Genomic DNA, 17,036 nt, shown 5'->3' with positions numbered 1-17,036 from the left:
ATTTACATTTTGTTTTTAATTATAGGATTCCTGTCTTTCCATGTTGCTTACATGACTGTTTTCTTTGCATTTCTTTAAACTCATTTTTTCTTCAGTTATCATGGTCTTAGGAAAAGGGTTTTATTTCTCAGATCATAATAAAGAAATGTTTGCATCTGCACTGTAAAGGCTGATAATATTTCTAACTTGTCTGATGCTCCTTTTTTCTAGTGACTTAGTTCGTACAACTGAGAGTTTGCGCAGTGCAAAGTTATCTGCTGGAAAAAGTAAAAAAGAATGCAATAATTATGATGCTATTTTGGAACCTTATAAAACAGAGAATGCTAAACTTACCAGGGAAAATAATGAACTACATTTAGAAATACTAAAACTGAAAGAGCAATCTGATCGTCATGTTAAAGGTAAAATAAAGAATATTATGCTTTTTGTTAATCCTTTGGTGCCAAAATAAAATTGCAGTGAAATCCTTGATCTGCAGATTCATTTGTCTGTACTTATGAGTGTGAGTGATCATTGACTTTGGCGCCTTTAATGAGTTAAGGCTTATGCACAGATGAAATTTCTTTTGTAGCTGAAAAACTTCTGAGGTCCTGCAAGTCATAGGTTTAATCAAACATGAAAATGTTAGGATTTTTAAGCATATATTTTCATGCCTTGAAATGCTACTTTTTAATTTAAAATGAAATACTGCTGCTAAATATGCCTTAATAAAGGGATTTTATTTGTATAACATATAAATACATATTTTTGTGCATTTCTATGTGTGTGTGCATATATATATATACACACACACATATGTATGTGTGTTCGAATATTTCGTGTAATGGAAAAGGAATATATGATTGACTTTCTGTCCATTTAGTGTTACTAGGAAGAAGAAAGATAATGTTTTTTTCTCTCCTTTGAAGATTTGAAAGCCTCCTTACGAAGGGCTGAACATGAAACAACTGACTTGAAATTTCTGAATAACCAATATGTACATAAAATTAAAATGCTGGAAAAAGAGAACAAAATCAAGACTGAAAAAATTCAGCAGCTTCAGGAGAAGAATCTGCAAGCAGTAGTGCAAACACCTGGTAAGCATAAACAATCATAGATATTTTAACTTTTCTCTGAGTTTATTTGTTTCTTCAGAACATAATATATTTTTCCTCTAGGAAGAGAAGTCACTATAGTAAAATACTTACACAGTAGAATAACAGTACCTTTTGAACATTTTGGCTCTGAATTTCACTCAGGGAAGAGTTTCATGAACACTTCTCTTGTGTTAGGGTTAAATTTGAACACATCTTAAGTTCAATAGAGGACTATCAAGTTAAAATGTGATTAAACAGCAACTTTAATTTTTTTAATACTCTACCTAATTTAGCTGGAGGCAGGTTAAAACAGTGTCAAGACACTTGAACCTTGTTGACAGTGAGTTGGTGATGTCTGACTAAGATTTTTGTTACCAAGATCTAATAGTAGCAAGATACAAAATATTTCTACAAATACTCCAACCCTCTGAAAGCTTAAAGTGTTTAAAAGGTCTTTTGATAACTTAAAATGTTTTGGACATAGCTTTAAAAAAAGTGAAGAAAAAGAAACTAGTCTGAAAGCAAAGTGAAATAGTGAGTAGTATTTTGTGAAACTTTGAAACTGTGCTTTCTTTTTAAATCTTTGAATTACCTATTTACTTTTTGCATAATATGCATATACTTTTTGAGGTATGTTAATAGGTAGCTAGGTGAAATTCAAATTCCTCTGTATTTCAACACCTTTCTGCCTTTAACGTCCTTTGGTTCAAAAATGTCATTGTTACTCTTTTGCCCATCTTTCTAGTTACTTGCCCCTTGATCACCAATTTCCTGGGATTTTTCCATATTGCATCATCAAATATTGACTATTCTTATTTAATTGTGTGATTAACTGTTCTCTCTAGAAATACTATGCTTTGCTTTGTTTGGAATGTTGCTTTGTTTTAGATATTACCATTTAAATGTTTCAATGTTTTATAATGTTGCCATGTAAACAAATAACCTGCTTTGCTTCTTGTGATTATGATATCCTATCACTGAAATGATGATAGAAGTAAAACCAAAAAACCACTAAAGAATGCAGAGGTTCAGTCATAAAATAGCTCTTAAATGCCGAAAAGGTTTTTTTTAATATTTTTAATTTAGTTGGTTTAGTAAGGTAAATCACTAACAAATTCAACAAGTTTGACTTGTAGAATATTTAAGATCTTAAATACTGGGGAAAAAATACTGAACTTTGCATCTTTCCTTATAAATCTGAACTTTGACAAAGCACATGCTAATCAGCAAGAGTGGTGTCATCTGGAACACAAAATCGTTATCAGTAAGATTAAAGTGTTTAAACATGGCAGTTCAGAAGCAGTGGAATAAATAGGAAATTTCCTTTTATATTAAAGGAGACAACTCCCTTACTTTAATTCCAATTGATAGGCCTTTGGGTTTGGACTTTTAGGTGGCAGAAAAAGAAGCATTCCCTTCAGGCGTCAGCGCATGCAGATAGACCAGCCTGTGCCTCCGTCAGGTGTTAGTGCCTATCCAGTTCCTCAGCCAGAGGACCCGTATATCGCAGACCTTCTTCAGGTGGCTGACAATCGGTAATCTAAAGAACTTCTGAGGTTTGAAGTATAGGTATTAAAATATCCGTAATGATTTTCCAATTCTTTTTGCCTTTCAAATTTGTCTTAAACAAACTGATGGTTCATAATGTTTTAACAGCACTGTAGTTCTTAGGCAGGATTTTGCTCAGTGATCAACAGTGCTGCCTGTCACAGAGTTGCAATGGATAATTAATAAGATGCTTATTTCCTTAAAGGGCTTCTCTTAAGAATTCCATACTGGTTTTATGGCTATACTTGATTTTAGACTGGCTATTCTGGAAAAAAAGCTAGGCATGTTTTGCAAAGGAGTAACATGATTTTTCATATTTATTTTTGGAGACTAATTTGTAGTACTATTTTTTGCTTGGGAACCTGTATTATGAAAGATTCAAGTAAATTCTTTTTTTCTTACTTCAAATATATCTGTAGAGAGTTTACATGGAAAATGTTGGCAGCGGGAGACTGCAGGGGTGGTCTCCCTGAGAAGATACCAGTGGCTACGCTGTGCTGGACACAGCCAATTCCACTTGGCTTTAAAACAGACCAACCATCTGTCACAGCTGAGCCCATCAGCCAAGGTGGTGGTCCTCCTGTGAAAATTTATTTAAGAAAGAATGAAAAACAATGCTACACAGCAGCAGTGAGAGGGAGAAGTAAGAATAATGCAGCCTGTGGACAGCACCACATCAGACCATGTTGCAGCAGGTGTCCACACTGTAGTCCATGGAGAACCTCATGCCGGATATGCCCTGAAGGAAGCTGAAGCTGATGAAGTGGGCTCTTGGAAAAAGAGTTTGTGGAAGGGACCTCCGCAGCTCCCATTGTCCATCCTTGCTGCACCACCTAGGGTAGGGCAGAGATACAAAAATCGGAAGTCAAGCTTTGAAGTTGAGCTTGGAAAAAAGCTGAGAGTGGGAGGAAGTTGGTTTTACTTTGTCTTTGTTTCTTACCATCCTACTCTGTTTTTAATTGTCAAGACTGTTTTACTCATGATAGTAATTGGTAAATGATATCCCTGTCTTTATCTTGGCCCATGAACTTTTTTCATCTCTTGACTCCCTTATCCTGTTGAGAAGGGGGATTGAGAGAGCAGCTGGCTGGAGGACTGTCAGCCAGCCAAGGTCAACATGTATCAAACCATGGCTTCTGCATTAATATTTTTCATGAACAAAACTCTGGGATTTTTTGAAATACTTACATAAAGGAGCAAAGAGGATATACTAATGTTGAACTGTTTTGTACATATAATTCTTCTGTGAAACTACATAAACATTATATTGCTACCTTCAGAATTCATGAACTTCAGTCAGAAGTAATAGAACTACAGGAAAAACTGGAGATATCTGAATGTGGGAGGAAAAATTATAGCAAACAGGTATGTTTTCAGATTGGGTTTTTTTATTATTTTACTGTAATAGCCATTGCAATGGCATAATTTATAATTTGTATTTTGACCTCATTGTGAAAACACTGTAGGGCTTGTGAAGTACAGTTATTCTAACTTGCCTACGTTGAACTATTTCTCTTCTCTGCTTTTGTTGACAGCAGTAATGATAAAATACTTACCTGCTGCTTTTGCTGATTTATTTTGTGTGTTAAAGTTACATTAAATAAGTGAAACTTGATGATCATAAGTGCAATTTTTGTGTGCTTAGGGTTTTTTACTGCAGAAGCATCAACTGGTCCAAAATATTAATTTGATTTACAGATATCTTACGATAATTTTTTTTCACATTTGGACTGGTCATATTTCTTTAATTTCTAATTTTTATAGTTAATTTATGAACAACCAATTTTACAATACTTTAATTAGAATGAATTGATAAGATGTGTAAGTGAGGGAATTTGGTCAGTTGTATATTTTAATATCTTTCAATATCTCTGAATTGATGGATACTGCTCATTTTATTTTTTTTGTTCACATCTTGGTTTTCCTCTTTCATTATTCCCTTTTTCAGTGACTGAAGTAGTTAACTCCATTAGTTGATTTAAAATCTTCTTCCCTTAAGTTAAGTGCTAGTCTTAGACAGTTCATTTGAAACATTCATTAACTTTACTTTGAATTTAAATAATTTGTTTCTTTTCAAGAAAATAATCCAGTAGGAATTGTTTCAGGGTTGAGTTTTTTCCCTACAAATTCTATTTGTGTAATTTAGTTTTCTTTTTCAGAAACATCCAGAATTTAAAAACAGGATATTAAAGATAAAAATTACAGTTGGTGCAAAGCTTTGTTCTGAATGTTATGTAGATGTTTATTTGAACAAATGTTCTGTGAAAGGGTACAAAGCACACTAAAGAACTTTTCTTTTCCCTCAAAGGTTGAGTTGAGAGACAAAGAAATAGAGCGCCTAGTGCTAGCACTGGATGGTGGACGTTCTCATGAGGTTCTCTCTCTGGAATCGAAAAATAAAAGTAATGAGAAGCTTATTGCCCATTTGAATTTGCAGGTAATGGCTTTATTATGTTGTTTAGTCAACACTAAAATACTAGTAATAGAAAAAAGCCCACAAAACTTCTAGCTGTTTAAAACTGTCACTATTAGATACAAAAATCAATCATTTTATCTTGCTTTGCTTTTTAGGTGGCAATGTTTCTTGTCTAACAAAATTTTGTTTCTTGTTTTAAAACTCTATTAGAATGGGTTTTATAAAAAAGTCTATGAACTCACATCTGTACATAGTACTGTTAATCTGAGAGTATTCAGAAAATTTAATGATATACAGTTTTTCTCTATGATACATTGTTTTCACCAAGATTGGACTGGAGGAGGTGTTCTGTTTTGTTGTTCTCATACATACCGTTTCTATTTTAGGAACTAACAATGGTATATGTACTTAGAGTAAGTAGCTGCAGCTAATCTTGTCAGATAGTGAAGAATCTTCCTCACTGAATTAAGATGGTCTCCACCTTTACTCCAACATAGAATCGCAAGGAAAGAATAAACTTAGGATAAAGATGTTTGTGCTTATTGTACATATTAGCATGCATTCAATATTAATCACAGAATGGGATTTTAAAACTATTAATACAAGACAGACTGGAGTACAGATCAAGTCAAGTCTGGCTCTGGATTTATGCTATCAATTATCTTGTTTTCCAGCTGCATTAGACTTTTTGTGTACTGATTATGCGTAAAGTCCAGTGACATTAGAGACATGTTGCAGAGGGTTTTTTAGCTTAGATTCAGTGCTGCAAAGATACAGAATTACTTGGAAGCAATAGATCTGTATATTAGTAAGTCATGCTGAACACAGATTGTATAGAGGATGAGCCCCCAGAAACTCATAAAACTGGTTTTGGGTCCTCTTTCTACTTTTTCAGGCTCAGTACTAACATGCTATTTTTATTCTCTGACAATAGATGGATGGATATTTCTATGTAGTAGTATTCATGATTATGAGAGGGCTCAGACTTTCTTCTGTATCTACAAGTAATGGTTCTGGAGCTCTGAGGAAAGTTGTATGGAGATGGAAGTGGAGTGCCTCTTTTTTCTTGAATTGTTCAAGATATGCCAGGCTCCCATTTTCCCTGGTAGTGTAATGTGCTGTTATTTTCTATACGGGTTTCTGCATTTCATATTTTGTTTTTAGAATAAACCTGAGGTTTTGGAGACTAGATAAAGAAGTGTAGTAATTAATTCCTTCCCCTTATACCTTTGTAAAATATTTTTTCATGTTGACAAGCATTAAATTCTTAAAATAGAAAATTTTGCCATTTTTAACAGGATGTCTCATTTTTACTCTGGTTTTAGAGACACTAGATTTTGCTACCTAGTTAAAAATACATATTAATATTTTAATTAAAAATATATTTCAGATTGAATATCTTCAGCAAACGAAGAAAGAACTCGAAAATCGCATTCAAGACCTCTTGGATAGTAAACAAAATGTGACTAGTGAGGTAGAACAGTTAAGCAATAAAAATGAAGAACTCTGTCAAGAACTGAATGAAATAGACCACTTGGCCCAACAATTGGAAAGACATAAAGAAATTGTACTTGAGACTGCAGATAAGGAAATAGGAGAAGCAAAGGTAATTGCTACTGTGTTACAGTGTGAAGAATCTGCTCAACTCTTGGGTGACTTCATGTCTTTCATTTGCAACAAATGACCAATCAGCTTGTAAAGGAAGATGAATGTGTTTTTTCCAGTTTGCTTACTATTATACAGAATTTCTCACTAAAAGATAATTAATCACGGCAATTTTGTCTCTTAACGGTGTTAGGTGAGATGAGTTTAGTTAAGAAGCAGTCTGTCTTCCCCTTTCTGTTAGTTTACTATGAAATAGAATTATGAGGTACTTAAAACTGTTGATAGGTAGTAGATATTAGCAACAGTGATGCCTGTGTTTAGAAGGGTTTTTTTTTCTGTGAGGAGATCTTCAATAATTTAATTATTGTACTCTAAAAGAGTATGGGTGTATATACCACAATTTTTTTGATCTTTCAGTTCATTTTTGAGCTTTACTACTGAAATTTTAGCAGATTATAACGAACTAATTATACCTGATTTCTTACAAAATAGTCTATTTTCTTAATTTTTTTTCAAAAAGGGAATTGTCATTTTGAATTTGTAACTTTTAACATATAGCTTAATTTTGATCAATAGAAAGAAATTGAAAGAAAACACACGGAAATACAGGACCTTGAAGAAACAATAACAAAGCTTAAATCGGTAAGTAAAAGTACTTTCAGTTGTGTTTGTAGCATTTTTATCATACTGTCATCTGCATGATTCTTTCGTTTATTATAAAAAATAACAATTTAACAACAAGGGAATTTTATAGTCCCTCAAAACTCTATTGTAATAAATTACTAACTAATAAATGAAATAGCTAAAGTAGTGTGGTAGTTTAGGCCCACCCAGGGACAAAAGGCCACGGTTAGACTTAAGTACCACAGACTTCCAAAGGACAGGAAGGACTTAACTGCCACTTATCGTCCCAGGCAAAACAGACAAGGCTACTCAGCTGGGGAAGAAAATGAAACTTTAATTTAATCTGCCTCCAACTAAAACATGACAAACAGAAATGTCCAAAGGAAAAATAATAGAGTAAGGCGAATGATGGAAGTGCAAGCAGCTCTTCAAGATCACCTTTCCCCACCTTTTCTTTCTTCTTGGTCTCAGAACCCTGAGCCCAATATCATTACCTCCTCCCCCTGTAAGCACCGCTGGGGGCAGGGAATGGGGGCTGCCCTCAGTGTTTTCCTGATGTCTCTTGCTGCTTATTGTGCTCCTGCTGAGAAGTGCTCCTTGCCAGTCCTTCCTTGCTCCAGCTTGGGGTCTCTCACACACTGGATAGCCCTGCATGGGCCACTCTGACGGGCAGCTGCAACCCCAGTTCATTTTCTCCAGGTTGGGGTCTAAACTGCTTGCTCCCTTTGACCCAGTGTCTCAAGCTCTCACCCCCTCTGTCACAGGGTCTTGCAGCCTGCAAGGATGTCTCTGGTCCAGCATTGCTCCTTCTGTCTTTTTCTGGCTGCAGAGTCTGCATGGTTGCCCCACCTTGCTCTTCCCTTCCTTCTCTTTCCACGCATTTCAAATTCCTATCCTTAAATAGTGATAGTAGAGGTGCCAGATTGGCCCAGCCAGGCCAGGGATGGGTCTGAACCTCAGTCTGGAGAAAGTCTGAGAACTCGTCACCTGGTCTGCACTGCAACCTCCTCCCCCTGTTACCAAACAAAAGTGACTCCTTGCAAAACCACGACAAGAAGCTACATCATATTGTTGCTTAAATAAACTGAAAGAAACCTCTGTAAATTATATGGTTGACTGAGTCCTTATTGTACGTTTATTTCTGCTATCTGAACTTGTAGTTTCTGTACCACAATCATTTTTGTCACAAATGAGTTATAACATCCTAGAGGATTTTTGTCATTTGGAACTGTTTTGTCTCTTAATCAGCGTGTGAATAATTATGCAATACTTAGCTCACTCAGAAACAGTTTTCATCCCAGATGAAAACCATCAGTTTTATCAGTTCCTTGAAGACCAAACTTTTTCCAGCATATAGCGAGTTATGTATTAGTTGAGTGCAGCATTTTGTTTTAGTATGTCTAGTGAACTCAGAAATACAATCATATTTTCAGGGCACCATAATATAGGAAGGACATGCCAAATAGCACTGATTAGCTGCAGGGTCTGATTGAGATGCCATATAGTGATGTACTTTAACACCAACAATGTTACTAAATGCCATTAAAAATTATTTCTTGCTTTAGTTATTACTTCTTCCCGTATTTGTACCTCACTGGCCTTCTGTCTGGTTTCTTGAATTGCTTGATTTGTTACTGCTTGCAAACTGTCAAAAGTAATGCTTGCACTGATGTAATAAATCGTATAAAAATAGTAATGTCCCTTAAAAAATGTTAAAGCAGTAAACATCCAGAAATAAACAGTGTTGAATACTCAAAGTTAAGCAACATTTTTTTTTTTTTCCCCAAATGTCTCTATGGTCACTACTGACTTTTGCAATAACACTTATTACTTCAGGAGTTGCACTCATCTCATAGAGAGAACAAGAGACTGATCGAGGAACTCTTTGGCAAAGCAGATGATAAAGAGAATCTTGAACTTCTGTTAAACCAGCTTGAACAAGAGAAAGAGAGGCTGGCAGAAAAAGCAGAGAACTTGGAAATAAAAGGTAAATTGTGAAATGGAGGTTACTGAAAGTTATCTTCCTATGATTATTGAAATAGAAAACTTTACCTAGTTAAGATACAGTAAATACTAATAAAAGACTTGAAATATGTAAATTAAAAGAAGATCATAGGTCTTCAGTCAAATCTGAAGTGAGAACTTTTGTCATGGAAACGTGTTTTCAATCTATACGGGAGAAGTTAAAGTTGAACTTTTTACTGTGATCCCCCAGGACATCCTAATACTAATACTGTGACAGTTTAATACAAATTAATTTCTTTTGTCCAATACTGTTTTTATTCTGTGTTTTTCTGAGTGACTGAATTCAGACTGTTTCCTGAGAGCTTTATCCAGTGGATCTTAAAAACCTCCAGGGACAGAGATTGGACAATATCTTTAAGCAACCCATTCCAAAATAATTTTTTTTTCTCTCCGTACTGCTTGCAATTGCCTGTAGCAATTAATCACCATTGTTCCTTTTTTACTTGCTGTGCTCATCTGTGAAGAAACTAGCTTCATGTTATCTGTAACTCCCTTCTTGATATTTTCAATCTTGTTTCTCCATCTCTTCTCCAGGCTAAACAAGCTCAACCATTCCTCACAGGGCAAGTATTCTGCTCCCTGACCATCCTGGAGAGCCTTGCCTGGCCTCACTCAAGTTTATCATCAGCTTTCTTCTGCTGGGGAGGCAGAACTGAATACAGCATAGTAAATGCTATCTAACAGGTGCCAAGGGGAATAATTGCATCCCTCACTGTCTCCATTGATACAGTCCAACATACTGTACCGACAGGCCTCTATCGGTTCCAAATCACACTACTCATGTTTAGCCTACTGTCAACCAGGACTCCTACATCCTTTTCATCAGATTTACTGCCAAGATGGTTGTTGTTTGTCCATCCCAAATCCAAATGTCTTTGTGAAAATTCACGAGGTTCCTATACCTTTGTTTTTTTGTCTTTTTCTACAGAACGAGAACTTGTACTAGAAGTAGAAAGAATGAGACTAGAATATGGCATAGCACTAGGAGACAAATCCCCGTCTCGTCTAGATGCATTTGTAAAGACTTTAGAAGATGACAGAGATTATTATAAGAGGGAATTAGAATATCTCCAGAAAATGATAAAGCGAAGGCCTAGCCCAAGCCGTAGGACTCCAGAGAAGGTAAAATTTCTGCTGTCCAGACAAGTTGAAAAAATTATGGAAATACTGAAGAACTGTTCTAGGAGCTATCAAACTTATTTTCAGATTTACTATCAGTTAAAGAACTGTTGTAGTTTTTTAAGTTATCTGAGAGAAACTCCAGTGAACTTGCTCTTTATTTTCCAATTTGCAATTTACAGAAACATATTATTGATCAGTTTGAAATAAATAGAACTGGATAATAAACAAAAAGGTTGAAATTTTATTATTAGCTGTTTTGCCTTGTCTCTTTAACAGTTAGTTCTTATTGTTTAAATGATACCAGCAGTACCAGACTTTTTCTAGTAATTAAAATTTATTGTTTATGTAATTTTCATGTATTGCTGCTAGTGTGAGTTTTCTCGTTTTTGTAGTAATTATCCAGGTATTTTAATTAGTATATTTTTAAAGAAATGTTATTAATTACTTTGCAGAGTGAAGATCTTAGATTGATCACCAGAGAAAGAGATGAGCTACAGTCCATGTTAGACAGATTTGAAAAACACATGACAGAAATTCAATGCAATGTCAAGTTACTGACTGCAGAAAGAGATAAGTTAAAAGTTCTTTATGAGCAGGTAAGAATGGGCATTGAAAGAATTGATTAAGACTGTTGTGTTGTTGTACTATTGCTTATATAGAATGAAAAACCTTCTCTCCATAATAAAACTTGAAGACTACAGACCTACTAGAATACAACCAAGAACAATAAAATCCACACCTGTTCTTATTACTTGTAAATATAGTAACTGTGGAACACATTTTTTTATTAACTTCAAAGCCATAATATACAAGGGCAAGTGCAGAGTCCTACAGCTTGGGAGGAACAACCCCATAGACCACTACAGGCTGAGAGTGACCTGCTGGAGAGCAGCTCCGTGGAGAGGGACCTGGGAGTTCTGGTGGACAGCAAACTAAACGTGCGCCAGCAATGTGCCCTCACAGCCAAGAAGCACAATGGCATTGAAGTGTGTGTCTGGAAGGTCGAGGGAGGTTCTCCTCCTCCTCCCACTCTGCCCTGGTGAGGCCTTATCTGGAGTACTGTGTCCAGTTCTGGGCTCCCCAGCTCAAGAGAGACAGGGAACTTCTTAGAGAGAGTCTAGCACAGGGCCACCAAGGTGATCAGGGGACTGGAGCATCTTTCTTATGAGGAAATGCTGCAGGATCTGGGATTGTTCAGCCTGGAGAAGAGGAGACTGAGAGGAGATCTTATAAGCACTTATAAATTCTTAAAGGATGAGTGCCCAAAGGATGGGGTGAGTCTCTTTTTCTGTAGCACCTGATGACAGGATGAGGATTAACAGACACGAACTCTAACACAGGAAGTTCCTCTTGAACATGAGGAATAACTTCTTATGAGGGTAGGGAAGTCCTGGCACAGGCATCCTAGGGAGGTAGTGGAGTCTTCTTGTCTGGAGGTTTTCAAAAGCCTCCTGGATGCATTGCGGTGTGATCTGATAGAGGTGAACCTGCTTTAGCAGGGAGGTTGGACTAGATGATCTCTAGATTCCAACCTCATCATTCTATGATCCTGTGGCATTCAGAAATTGGAAAGTTCAGGGAAAAAAAGTGAATAGAATGCATTAGAAACGTGAGTAAGGATACAGACTAGAAAGCAAGAAAGATGTAGTAAACTTCTAAGAAGAGTGAAGGTAAGCTGTACTTGGAACAGTAAAAGGATGGTGAGTATATTGGCAGCATAAGTTTCCTTTGTCTGATTTAGGAAATAAATTTTGTTTATCTAGGGAAAAAGAAGACTATAATAACACTTGTATTGTGAAAATATTTAAGCATTGAAGCTTATTTTTTGTTTGTGTATATGTTGTATTAATTTCAATCCGTGTATCCTAACAAACGATAACCTTTTAAAGTCTCAGAGTGAATTGAACAGGATGAGAACAGAAGCAAAACATAGCTTAGTTTCTCAAAATCTTGTGGAAGAAGAGAGAGACATTGAACTGAATGACTTCAGAAGACTCATAGCAGAAAAACAAAGCCTGAGAGAAAACTTAAAGGTGAGCTTTTATGACTTCATTACTTGCAGTGAGGTGGCATATAGGAGAAACTTACTCAATGATGCCATGTTTATGTCTGGCTGTCTGTCAGTTTGTTTTTTCAATAACTTTTGAGTTTACCCGATTTAAGAGTCACTTGAATGAGCTTGACAAACTGTCTGAATTACCCTTGTAAGCTCAATTTCTAGGTGAGGATAGGGGGAGAGGGAGTGTCTTGAAGGCAAGCATGGCATTACATTGTGTGAAGAACCTAGATACGAAGCCCCAACCACAGAATATTTTTGTGTGTATACTTCACTTCAAAGATACTTCTGTGTTACATGCAGTTCTTACTGCTCAAACAGGAGACTTTATGGGACTTTTCCTGTTGTTCTTGACCTTTTGATATCTGGTATTAATGGCATTAATTGAGTCGTTAATATAATGTATTTAGGTTTTTAGAGTGTCCTGAAAATTCAGAAAATTAAAAATCTTAATAGACCGATCCAAAGAGAGCAAATGTCAAGACTGACTGAATGATGGATGTTTCCACAGTTTGATTTACTACCACAAAAACAGAGAACTGTAGTGTCAGTAACTGACCTCTTTGCTTAAAATGTGTGCATATAGTAGGAGAGATCACTTCTCGTAGGTGACTACCAACGTTTTTTATGTGTACCACTTTGAAATATGTGCACAAAAACAATTGTCTCAGGAACTGAGAGATTGTTTAATAATTTCACTGCACTTATGCATAGAAGCCAGAGAACAAACAATTTTTTAAAAAATCTCTTCATAGACTTGGAGAAAGACTAGTTAGCTTTGTAACGTCTTACATTTCATATTGATGTTGTTTTCATAAATGAATTTCCAAACAGCCTAGGACACTAAGCCAGACATGCTTGCAACTTCTCCTATGGCTCTGTAGCTCAGTAATGTTTCTACAACTCACCGATGTTAATTGGTTGGGACTAAACATAAATACACTTTTTTCCTCTAAAAAACCCACACTAGCATCCAAAACCAACTCAACAATGTTATGTTGAACTACAGTGCGATATTTTCAGCTATTGCTCTGTAGTTTAATAGAGGGAACGTTGCATTTGGTCATTCATCTAAGTGTAGAACAATATTTTCCTTAAACATTAAGCTTAAATTTCTATGGTTGGATCTAAAAATATGTATCTTATTACATATAATTCTATATTTCTATCTTAGATTCAGCAAGTATCAGCTAACCTTGAAAAATCAAAGATGCAGCATGATATTTCAGAACTGGAGAGTAATATTAAAGGAGTAAGTGGATTTTTAAGAAGTAAGCTTTTATTTCTTCTAAAATAGGATAGGCTGTTCAACAAGTAATTTTGTTAGCTCTTTTTTCAATCTAGAGTTCTTAGAAAGCTATCACAACCTAGCTTTTAACAACTGTAACATGTTTGGTTATTTTTTTTTTTAATTACAGTTGGAGATAGAAAAGTGTGAATTAAGGACTACAGTCTCTATCCTGAAAGAAAGAGTAAATTCTTTGGAAAATGAATTAAAATTGAAGTCCACTAAACTTGCCCAGACATCTGATGATTCTTCTCAATTTAAAGTTGAGATTTGCTCACTTCAGTAAGTCTAATACAAAATGTAGTGGTCTTTCACAGAGATTAACAAAATTTTGCTTGTTCTATGACTGTTTAGCAGAGTTGAGTTCCCAAGGAAGACCATAAAGTATTTTCAGAATCCCTTGGTACTGTTTTTGCTTTATGGAAAAGTAAATATGTGTAAGGAAAATGCTGTGGTGGCTTTTCACAGCAGGCTCCTCCTGGACCTACTTGATGAGCAGATATACTAATAATTTTTATGGCTAATTGTGGATGAAATTTTTCTCCTTCTTCTAAAATTGTTTCCTCTAACAGCCATGTTCTGTGCTTATAAATGTAGTAGAACAGAAAATTTCTGAAAGGCTTTACAATACTTATTTAAAGGGATGATGGATGCCTTTGCAAACTGCAGCAGTAAGATCAAATTGAGACAGTTGATAGAGTTGTCAGTAAAAACTTTGTCAAGCATTAGCCACTGATATTCCACAACTGAGTAGTTCACGGAGAGCCATTCTCTAATTGCATTTGTACTTGAGCCATTCTTCTGTGTCACTCTCATAATAGCATATGACCACTACACATACACACTACGGTTTTGAGAGCTGACATCCTAAAATCCATAGCCACAGTCTGTGGGATGTCCAACTTGCTCACAACTAGAGTATTTTTAAGGCCTATTTAAACTTGCAGGATCATTGAGGCATTCTTTTAAAGTTTTTTTAGAAAAGAGCTCCCATCGGCTATTTAAATGTGATGGACTGAGAAGTCTTGAGAGAAGGTGGAAATGGAGTATTGAATAAATCTGGGCAGAAATTTGGAAATGTGTTATTTGGTTTAGGTTGAAATGAGAGGCTTTGATGTAAAAGATCACCACTGATAGGTAATGCCGTAGATGAGGTCTTTTGGGATGTTTTACAAGAGAAACTAGGATTGGCTCTCACCCCTCTCCCCTGCCCCCACCAGAACAGGACTGTAGTGCACTGTGTAACAGCACAATGGCAAGGTGGATAACTGTGAAGAACTGAAGCTGAGAAGCAGGCCTTGGAGTTCCTCTGATGCTCTCAATTGCACAAAAATGATTGTTAGTAAAACAGTGTATTTGTTGGTAACATTCTGACACCATTCATAAAAGTGAAATATTTTTTTAGGTTTCTTATAATTTTTGTGGAAAACATTTGTATTATAAAAAGGAGGAGATAATGACTAGGGCTACAGTCATTTCAGCATTTGGTTCTACTTTGTGCATGTTGGCAGTTTGTTACAGCTGTGTAGGTAGATGATTTTTGTATATATTTCAAGCTCTGTATTTCTTAAAAGTAGGATCAGAACTGTAGCTGTCAATTTGGTTACTGTTTAAAATATTTTGTGGCTAATCATCACTGCTATGAGCTACATATCAAAATCTTTATGAAAGTCAAAAGACATGAGGAACAAGAATTATATAATGAGGAGCAACAGAAATCAAAGGAAGTCAATGCTTCAGATTATCATGGGGATTCCACTGATGTTCCATTGCTCCATTTTGGAATGATGTTGAGGTGGACTTCCTGCAGGAGTCCAGAACAACCAAGTCATGTTGGCCTCAGTAATCCTTAATCAATCCTCAGTCTGTCTCCGAGAGGGAGAGAAAGGACTGGTTAACATAACCCCATGGTGCTGATTGATCTGACACAGCCCTGTCATGAGATTATGCTGGAACTGTTCCGTCACTTCAAGAACCTTAAGAGCCATAAGTTGATGACCCTGAGTAGGTCCCAAACTTCTTTCAACTGCATACTGATTTTCCAGGCTCTTAAATGACCAGCTGCAGAGGTCTGCTGAAGATTTACAACACCAGTTGTCCCTCAAAAAGGATGAACTGCAGTCAGCTCAAGAAGAAATTGTAAAGCTAGAGGAGAAAATAGGTAATTACTAGTTATTTTTGTGCTTATTTCCCAATTTTAAAACAGAAAGTATTTATTCTTTTATTTATAGATAGGTTAAACCAGAAGAGCACTTCACATGATGAAGCAGTCAATGTGCTTAGAAGTACTATCACCATTTTGGACAAGGAAAAGGACAGGCTTCAAGAAACCGTAGATGAAAAAACAGAAAGAATTGCATGCTTAGATGACAACTTAGCTAACAAGGTATGTGCAGTAGAAGTAGTATTTGCAGTCTATCAAGGGATGTTTCAAGCTGTATCTTTTTAGCCTTGATGCCTAAGCCTGTGCAAGAGCTCTAGACGTCACATTAGCACTGTGTTTAGATGTAGCCAATACAAAGAGTCATTTGCCAACTCAGTATCAGTTGAATCATGGTTCTTAGTATTCCATGAACACTCCAAGACAATAGAAAAGTATTTTTTGCATTTGGAAATATTTATTGAGATATAAGGTTCTAGCCTGAGGTGACAGAATCCATAGCTGACTTCCATCTTTTTGGACAAGACAATCCTTTCTCAGTAAAGAAGCTTGGAAATTTGAATATGTAAAGATGCAATTACTTATTGGTGAAGGGTGAAAATAAAGATTTAAATGTAAAGTTCTTTAATTTCAATGTTATGTTGCAATATAGTAACACCTAATGCAACTTTTGCTTTTTTATTTTTGTAGGAAAAAACAATTACTCATTTACGTGTGACTCTCTCTGAGCTGGAGTCCTCAACAACGTAAGTAAAGACTAGGATGCCTTCTTCAGTGGTTTTTATTTTATCTAATATTGTTTAAAGGGAAAGTAAATGACTAGTTTAATTATTTTTGTGGAATTAATTCTGTTGAAGTCAAGTAAAAGAGTGTAATGTGTTAAGAAAACTTTTTAAGAGACTTGCCCTGTAATTACATTGCAGGCTGCTAAGATACTGTTAAAGACAGCCATCAACAATTGTTTGGCTATAGTTTTTTAAATTAGTAACATTTCTTGATTCTTAGGTAAGAAGTAGCTTTATAGTACTCTAAATACACCACTAGATATTATTAGATTGCCCCAGTAAAACTTAGAGCTGAACTCTTAATTGGCAAGCCAGTTCTTTCAGCTTAAG

At 35.7% G+C, this 17,036-nt stretch overlaps 1 protein-coding gene across 10 annotated transcripts in view; it reads left to right on the top strand.

Annotated features, from left to right (window-relative positions):
* Positions 1 to 17,036, top strand: part of CEP135 (centrosomal protein 135) — a 36,607-nt gene that overhangs the window by 4,606 nt on the left and 14,965 nt on the right. For 8 of the 10 annotated variants that reach the window (XR_009818498.1, XR_009818499.1, XM_061993710.1 and 5 more), the window contains exons 3-18: positions 211 to 401; positions 909 to 1,076; positions 2,470 to 2,611; positions 3,905 to 3,989; positions 4,933 to 5,061; positions 6,431 to 6,646; positions 7,222 to 7,287; positions 9,106 to 9,256; positions 10,223 to 10,416; positions 10,869 to 11,012; positions 12,306 to 12,449; positions 13,647 to 13,724; positions 13,891 to 14,042; positions 15,806 to 15,921; positions 15,992 to 16,146; positions 16,612 to 16,667. Coding sequence is in view for 8 of the 10 variants with exons in the window: in XM_061993710.1 (XP_061849694.1) it covers positions 211 to 401; positions 909 to 1,076; positions 2,470 to 2,611; positions 3,905 to 3,989; positions 4,933 to 5,061; positions 6,431 to 6,646; positions 7,222 to 7,287; positions 9,106 to 9,256; positions 10,223 to 10,416; positions 10,869 to 11,012; positions 12,306 to 12,449; positions 13,647 to 13,724; positions 13,891 to 14,042; positions 15,806 to 15,921; positions 15,992 to 16,146; positions 16,612 to 16,667 (2,187 nt within the window). In the remaining 2 variants the exon portion in view is untranslated. Of the gene's footprint in view, positions 1 to 210; positions 402 to 908; positions 1,077 to 2,469; positions 2,612 to 3,285; positions 3,463 to 3,904; positions 3,990 to 4,932; positions 5,062 to 6,430; positions 6,647 to 7,221; positions 7,288 to 9,105; positions 9,257 to 10,222; positions 10,417 to 10,868; positions 11,013 to 12,305; positions 12,450 to 13,646; positions 13,725 to 13,890; positions 14,043 to 15,805; positions 15,922 to 15,991; positions 16,147 to 16,611; positions 16,668 to 17,036 lie in introns of those variants that run through there. The other 2 variants (XM_061993707.1, XM_061993713.1) reach the window with 2 other exon arrangements.

This window comes from Colius striatus, chromosome 3, assembly GCF_028858725.1.
Source record: "Colius striatus isolate bColStr4 chromosome 3, bColStr4.1.hap1, whole genome shotgun sequence".
In the NCBI taxonomy this organism is placed as follows: Eukaryota; Metazoa; Chordata; class Aves; order Coliiformes; family Coliidae; genus Colius; species Colius striatus.
This window is presented reverse-complemented; position numbering and strand designations above follow the sequence as displayed.